Source organism: Chiloscyllium punctatum, chromosome 15 (assembly GCF_047496795.1).
Source record: "Chiloscyllium punctatum isolate Juve2018m chromosome 15, sChiPun1.3, whole genome shotgun sequence".
NCBI lineage: Eukaryota > Metazoa > Chordata > Chondrichthyes > Orectolobiformes > Hemiscylliidae > Chiloscyllium > Chiloscyllium punctatum.
The window spans coordinates 81,303,817-81,312,403 of NC_092753.1; the positions used below are offsets into that span (position 1 = coordinate 81,303,817).

General features: G+C 37.5%; 1 protein-coding gene across 3 annotated transcripts in view; it reads left to right on the plus strand.

The window, feature by feature from the left end:
• Positions 1–8,134, plus strand: part of LOC140486450 (single-minded homolog 2) — a 93,420-nt gene extending 85,286 nt beyond the window's left edge. For all 3 annotated transcript variants that reach the window (XM_072585630.1, XM_072585633.1, XM_072585631.1), the window contains exons 10-11: positions 4,076–4,484; positions 6,963–8,134. In XM_072585630.1, the coding sequence (XP_072441731.1) occupies positions 4,076–4,484; positions 6,963–7,687 (1,134 nt within the window). In that variant the 3' untranslated portion in view covers positions 7,688–8,134. The remainder of the gene's footprint in view (positions 1–4,075; positions 4,485–6,962) is intronic.
• Positions 8,135–8,587: the final 453 nt, after the last annotated feature.

Below are 8,587 nucleotides of genomic sequence, written 5' to 3' on the forward strand. Positions count from 1 at the left end.
TTCTTGAAGAATATAGAAACCTGTCAGAAAACCTACTGTCAACATCAAGGAGCTTGGAGGCGTCTGGCATCAACTCAGCACAGGGGTTTATATTGAGCATTATTCTTAATTTCCTAAAGGAGAAGAGGTTTTATGAGTATCTGGTAAGTGGTTAAGGTCTATTCTATTCCAAGGATTTAACGTAGCATGGGAAATAGTGATGAGGGTTATAAAATATACTTAAAAGAATAAATAATTCAATAAAATAATTAAGAAGTAAATTAAATCACATTGAGGATGGCAGGGTGGGTGATGTCGCATATGGAAGCTTCTGGATGCTAGTGTGACCCAGGGAAAACATTGCTGCAAGAGGAGTTTCAGCTCAGAGTTTCCGAGAGCTGCAGGTACTGATACATCAGTAACAGAGAAAGTTACCTGGCTCCTTTGCACCACTTGAGATAGAATCTTCTTCTTTGATCAGTGCTTCGGGACAGAGGAGTGTGGACTTGTTCTGCATTGTCTCTGTTCATTCTCTAAATGTCAGCAAGAACAACATCCTATTCAAAGAATGTCTCCAACTGATAGCTCACAATCACTCTCATTAACAGAGGACTTCAGAAGCCCCACGTACGCATTTGAAAATTCACAGCCTCAACTTTAACTCCTTCCAAACTCTCACAAACTGTCAGCAGCTCGACCTCAGATTGGTGTGCCACCTGACTGACTGCAAAGGTCACCTACCCCAGTGGAGAATCCCAGGTTTCAAACTTACAAAGGAAATCTGGACAACCCTAAAATGCTTGGGAATGATTCAGGGATGATGTGAACACTAAAGTACAGCTAGTTAATGATCGTGGTCATCCAAGTCAGAGCTTGCCCTCTTGCTAAATTCCTATTCTAAGAATCCAGTGAGATCACAGCCATTCAACCTGTGGTATCTGGAGCCATTGAATGGATTGTTAACCTTGACATCGATCTGTAACCACTTCTCCAGTCGCTGAAACAAACAAAAATTCTAGATAGTGTTTTATACCGATGAGAATGTCAACTAATTCAGCCATGTCTGGGGGCAACTGGTTTGCATAAAAACTTACAGTTAATGAAATGTCCTTTTACACTTGTCACACCAATCCTTGTCAGATTTAGCAAGTATAAAAACTATCGAAAGCACAAATATTTTTAGAATGGTAGCAACAGCCGGAAGAAATCAATCAGGCAGCTAACATATAAGTAGTCAATGATTGCTTTCAATAGCACTTGGTGGGGAGTTTCCTCCTGTAGAATGTGTGTTCAGCTGTCTGAGGTTATGGAAGATGTTTATTTGAGCTTTGAGCTCCAGGATGACACTGGCAACACATTAGCATTGCATTGCTGATTAATAACATAACCTGTCTGACCCAGGTAGTTCCAACAGCTATTCAATGAGTATGTGTTAATGTCCTTACCAACATGGCATTTGTTCCTATTCACCCTAAGTGTGAGTGCACATCATGGACATCATTTTGGATCTCCAAAGGCATCCAAAAAAATGACAAGAACGACCCCAATTTTTCAGTCCTGGACTCCAAAACTAAATTGTGAGGAGAAATGACACAAAATAAGTTTCTCTTCACTAGAATTGAGAAATTTGAAGATGACTTGATCCAAGTTTTCAAGACATCAAAAGGATAGCATTGAGATTTGTGGACACCATTTGGATCTCAAAGGGCAATTGTAACACCTTAATAAACAGGTGAACAATGCTGGAAATGTGAGCTAATAATAGAACAACAAAATCAACATTTGAGACCTTGATAAATGATGGGTCTGAGATTCATCAATTATATTGAAGGTAGGGAAAAAATAAAGAGAACAATGGGGAAGGAAATGTGCTGAATGAATGAAAATCAGGTATAGAAGGAGAAACTGAAGGAAGGGAAAGCTTGGATTGAAAAAGAAAAAGGTAAGGTTATACAAAACATATTTTTAAAACTTTTAAATTATAAATTAATATTTATAAACTTACAGAAACAATTTGCTACCTGTGGGAGTGACACTCCACAATTTAAATATCTCCTGTTTAGGTCTTCCAGGGTTAAGTGATATGTCAGGACCAGTAATTTACTCCAATAACTGGCTATTAATCCCTTGAAATAGCCTCCCTAACTTTCTACAGTGAATTTAGTTCATAATTATAGTGTAATAATGCCATTTTTTGAAACTAGTGGGGAGGTTGGTGGCAACTAGTGGTTATACCAGGCTAATGGCAGAAGAGCATTCATTGTCCTGCAAATTGGTAAGTCTTAACTCATGGTATATCTCTTCATCCTTATAAATTATTCTTTAGTCTCACAATGATAATGACCTATGTTAAAACTCTGATTGAATGTGTCAATCTGAATTTTCAGATGATCAAAGATGTCAGTAAAGAGAAAGGGCTATTCAGTTCATTGTGTCCAATTTGCACATTATAGCATCTGTCAATATTTCAAATGTCCCTAGTGTTTTGTTCTCCACTATCACTAAAACTGAAAAAACTAAACACAGTAAACTTACAAACCAGTCACTGAACCTTAGTAGAACAAATTACATGAGCCTCAACAGTCCCCGAATACCTCACTATATTCAAGCTCAAATCCTGAATGCCAACTATTTTACTTTGGAGGGCACAATTTCTGATCCTAAACCTGCTCCTACGAGGCATTCTCAGATGCAGTCCACCCCAATTAGAACACCACTGGACCGTAGCTGAACCCTTTCCCTCCTTATCCTTCCATAACAATGAATGAAGAACAAACAAACTTGAACTGATTTTGGCTTTCTGTGTTGTCTGTCAAAGGAAATCACAGCCAATATTTTTTTCATTAATGGGACGTGAGTGTCAATGGCTAGTTCATCTTTCCTTTAATGGCCCACAGCATGGAATCACTTCAGGATGGTAGATTTCCTTCCCTAAAGGATATTAATGAATCAGTTGGATTTTTTTTACAACAACTGATAGTGATTATCTGGTCATCATTAATGCTCTGGCTTGCTCGTCCACCACAATACTGCCATGCTACCACTACTCCTTTATATACTTCTGAAGTACAGTCACTGCTATAATATAAACATAAGCAACAACCAATTTGTGCTCAGCCAGGGCCCAAAAACAATGAAATAAATAACAAGTTAATCTGATATATTAATGTTGCCTATGGAATTATTGGACCCAGCATACAGGCAATAAGGCTTAATGTAATGTCTCCTCTGCCAATTGTGGGGTCATCCCTCTGTTTGGACCAAAGTTTTGGCCTAAAATATCTGTGGAAGTCAAGTGAAGCAAAATGTGACTTAATGTTTCTTACTCAGAATAACAGTATCAAATTGTATCAATAAAAATTTAAAAAATTAAATCAACTTTGTGAATACTCTAGAAGCCAACTTTTGCAAAAGGATACAAATGAGCATGTTTTGAGAGTTGAACTGTGCTAAACGCCATACATCCTTTGAATTGAGTGTTGGCTGTTTCCCATTGGCAACACGTTTAACGTTAAATGACATAGCAACAGATTGCCGACTGCTTGAAAGAAATAAAAATCAGATGAAAAGATGCAATGTAGAAGGATGATTCAATGGCATTTTGCAAGGAGAATAAGGACATTTGTTAAAATTTCATGAAGACTCCCTTTGTGCCTTTTAAAATCAAGTAAAATAATTAGAATCACAGAACTTGGTTTTAAAGTCTTTTCTAGCAGAGCTCAGAGCTGATTTATGCCAATGATTTGTTGGATCCTTGCACAAATGAAAAGAAAGCTTTCTTCTGTGTGGTACTAATGTTGAAAAATTATAAATGTCTCTGATTTCACCAGGACTTGGGAAAGAAGGAAATGAGCTCCCGTAGGTATTAGAATTTACAAAGATTGGCTAATATTCTGGGAACCATTTAAAAATATTCTCTAGAAAATCTAATATAATCAACTTCATGGAAATGAAAATGTGGATGATACAAATATTGACAAAACTGTATGCATCCTCTTTTTTTATATAGCTTTAGAGAAGGTTATAAAATGAAATTAAATTCCTCTTTTGACCCCCTTTAAAATTGACATTCCTTTTCTTTCCTTCATATTTTCAGCAATATAATTCATTCCACACTGAGAAAGCTGATTGTGGCCACACCAGTAGTTGGGGAGGAAGCCGTATGCTGAACGTTGTATCACCCCAGGAAGACATTTCTCGCCAGGAGAACAATGAACTGCTTTATGCCTCGTCACATGGACACCCCCTCACCTATACCTATGGACACTTCCCATTGGACCCCCAAGTGCTTGCCAGCAAAAAACAGATGACGCCTCATCGGATAGCTCAAAGTCAAAGGTCACCTTGTGAAACAGCAAGGTTCTATGTGGGTGCATTTCAGGCAACTAGTGACAACTGCTGGCATCTGACAAGCTCATCATCAGCTCACAGTCAGTCTCCCTCGAAGAATCTACAGGATCATCTTATCAGTGAATCCCAGTACAGCTCTGTACAGAATTATCAGTGTAAGTTATGCTATTCCACTAACAGCCACTTAAGAATGTATATTTTACACAGAGTTTTCATTTGCTGTCAAGTCGTTTCTTTTAGGTGCAATCTCTGATGTACAGCCAAATATAGCAATGCTTTAATATAGTTGTTTTATATATAGCTGGATCCCACAAATGGCAAGTGCAGTGTGTGATAAATTAATTCATTTTTAGTGGTGCTAGTTAAGAGAGATTACTGTTCAGGACATCAAAGAGAATTCCACTCTGCTCTTTGAACAATGCCAAGGGATTATCCATAGGTGAATGGACCCTTCTTATAATCTCTTATCTGACAGTGCATATTGTATTTAGAATCCCTACAGTGTGCAAGCAGACTATTTGGCCCATTGAGTCCACACTGACCCTCTGAAGAGCATGCCAACCAGACCCATCCTACCCCTACATTTCTCGTGGCCAATTCACCTAAACTGCACATCTTTGGACTTTGGACTGTGGAAGGAAACTGGAGCACCCGGAGGAAACCCATGCAGACACGGGAAGAATGTACAAATTCCATACAAACAGTTGCCCGAGGGTGGAATTGAACCCAGGTCCCTTTTGCAGTGCTAATCACTGAGTCACTACACTGCCGAGTTCCTGTCAGTAGTTTGCTTTCATGAAAGTCTTAAGCATAGTTTCTAAAAGTTATTAAATGGTGTTACTTTAAAGCCACATTGTACATTATAAAATTCATTAAAATAGAATGCTTTAAAGGAAAACATTAAAACGTTCAGATAATGAAATGTCAAAAAAGATTCACAATCAAAATGTTCCTGTTAATTTATGTCTGATTATCTACATCCCTAAATAAAACTCTAATTGCTCACCATGGAGTCATAAAGATATACAGCACAGAAACAGACTCTTTGGTCCAACTCAGCGAAAGTGAGGACAGCAGATGCTGGAGATTAAAGTCGAGATGCTGGAGATTAAAGTGGAAAAGCACAGTAGTCTAACTTATCCATGCCGACCAGCTGACCTAATATAAATCTAGTCCCATTTGCCAGCATTTGGCCCATATCCCTCTAAACTTTTCCTGTTCATATACCCATCCAAATGCCTTTTAAATGCTGTAATTGTACCAGCCTCCACCATTTCCTCTGGCAGGTCATTCTCTCCAAGCACCATTCTCTGCATGAAGAAGTTGTCACTTTAGTCTTTTTTAAATCTTTCCCTTCTCAACCTAAACCTCTGCCCTCAAAGTTTGGACTCTCCCCAACCTGCGGGATAGACCTTGTCTACTTATCCTATCCATGCCCCTCATGATTTTATAAACCTCTACCAGGTCACGCCTCAGCCTCCGACATTCTGAGAAAATAGCTCCAGTCTATTCAACTTCCCCCAATAGCTCACGCACAACATTTAACAAAATATCAGTTTAAAATGCATTTTACTGTTCTAGCCCTGTTTATATTCAAAATATAGTTTAAAAATAGTTTATGTCATGATTTGAATAGCTGTCTACTGTTGATTATCCCACTGTGTAACTGTACACAATGTTAAGTGATAACTGCTAGGATTGCAAGTGGCTATTTTAGTCTTTGCATTCAAATGTGGAAGAAAGTTACAATAATTAATCTCTATTCTTGGACTTGCTGGGCATAGCCCAAGTACTTTGCTATTAAACAGAGTGTTGTGTGTCACTGACATTCTCTGGTATTATTAATGTTAACAACTAACTGACACTTTCCAGAAATGAAGCAATTTTCCCAAAATATTTTATGCATAAAATGTTTGTTTGAAATGTTTTAATATTTAATTTATTTAAAGTATTTTGATACTTATTTTAAATATTTTTAAAATCCCTTGGGTTCTTTGTGGCAGAACGAGGTACTACAGCACTTTTTAAATATTATGCAACAAACATTTAAATTGATAACCTTTGTTTACTGATTGTTTATGTTATCTATCACTTTGCAAAACCAGTAGCCTAATTTAAGCCTAATAATTGATACCATAGCTGCTTTTCAATCTTGTGTATTGACATGGATTACTAGAGTCATCATTGCTTTCAATTGTCAGAACATCTCAGTTTAATTACTAGTTTATAACTGATTGTAGATCATCTGTTATCCTATATATGTCGATGGAATTCACAAGCTAGGTTTAAACAGTGATGGAAGGTACATTTGTCTATAAAGATTAAATGGGCATGGTAGCTCCCTTTATTATTCCCAGTGTTCCAAAATACCAGAGACAACATATGGTACAGTTTCTGTTTTAACAATAAATCAAACACTTGTCTCATTTTGCAAAATTAAGTGGAATTCTTATTAGGACTCTTGAAATATTGATTTGCTAGCACCTAAATGGGAGGCTGAAAATAATTGAACGTTGACCAAACAAACTAAGCTAATTAGAAACAGCAGTCACCAATTTAGTACTCGTTCAACATCCATTGCATTCCCATCACATTGTGCTTAACACTTTCTTAATACTTTCTTTTTCATTTAGGTGCATTGACTAACAGTCGGCATTGTGAAGGAGGAACATCTGCAACCTTCTCAAATTGTGCATCATCAAGACCAAACAACAAATATAAGGAAGAACCTTACATTCATCCTGTAAAGCAAAACAAAATCGAAGTACTGCAGGCCACACAGCATGTTGTCAAGGAAGAGTGTAAGGTACTGTTCAAACACAATTCTCAGGAGAAATTATGCAATGATGGGAAGTGTTTTTCACCCTCTTTGAATAATTCTTTGTTAGCTAAATCAGACTGTGATGCAGCCAAGTCAGTGGCAAGGGTAAACCAACAGCTTTTACCAGTCCAAACACCATATGAACAAACTAGGAGGATTTGTATGAAAGAGCTCCAGTATGAACGTGGAAATCCTCACAAAGCCAGCCCAGACAGCGTGAATAATGTTCGGGGCACAACAAAACTGAATGAAGGGAGGGTACGTGAACAGCAGGAGCCATTGTGCATGGGGACTTCAGGACAAACCCAGCTTGGATCCTTAAGCTACGGCCAGTTCTTTGCAAAGCACACCTTCCAAAGATCACCTTGTGCTGTTACAGGCTACATCATGGAACACCGAGGATATGCTGCTGATGAGAAGAATTCTTTTGGCTACAGAAACCCAAGTCCAGCATTGAACTCTTCACCAGATATGCACCAAGAACCTGTCCTTCCTCATTACATAGGAACATCTGTCATAATAACAAATGGGAGGTGACATGGGATTTATTCATGTCGATACAGAGCACATTTGTTACTAAGTAACTAAACAAGAACTTCTGTTGCATTTCAGGGTACAACAGTATTCCAGACTTGCAGCTATATTGGAAACTCATGTATAACATATTCTGAAGCTCAAAAATCATTTTCTAGTGTCTTGAGTTGCTGATGTCTTTCTTTGTTTCTGGAGTTTAAAGTCTGAAGCTTCATCTTCTCAAGAAGTCAAAAACACAAATCGTTATCACTTGTGCAATATCTGCAATGTGTGCACATGGAACCATTCACAGAATGTTGCATTACTTCTCACTTGCATTATTGACAATATGCTTTCCCCCACTAAAATCTATTATCTTATTGACTTATATATAATGGACATTATCAATGCCAAACAGAAAATTATTTCCTGCCTGCATTGTAAGGTTTTATTTCAGATTCATGAAGGAATAACACTATATATTAAATGGTTTGAATTATCAAAAGCAAGGTTCTTTATTGCTCAGCAGTTTGTACAAGTTGATAAACGCAACCTACGCATTACTCAGTAGTTATATCTGAGAATTTTAAATAACAAACTCCTCCTTCTGCAAAATTCAATGAGATCCAAGTTGCTTTGTCAAGCTAAATTATTTCTAAATCATAAACCTGACAAAATAACTTTGTATGTGCAAGGTATGAAAAATACTTGCAGAGGATGCTGTGCTAATTGATCACTGCTTACCCTTATCGCATCTGAGCAGTTTCACAGTGTAGTCTCCAGTAGATCAAAACCTAAAACAAACATACAGTACATGTGCTGTCTGTCTAAAATACAGATGTATTTTCCACCAGTATTACTCGAAAGTAAACGATAAGGACTTATTCACAGACTGAACAGAAGAAGAGAGAACCCTGAATTTTC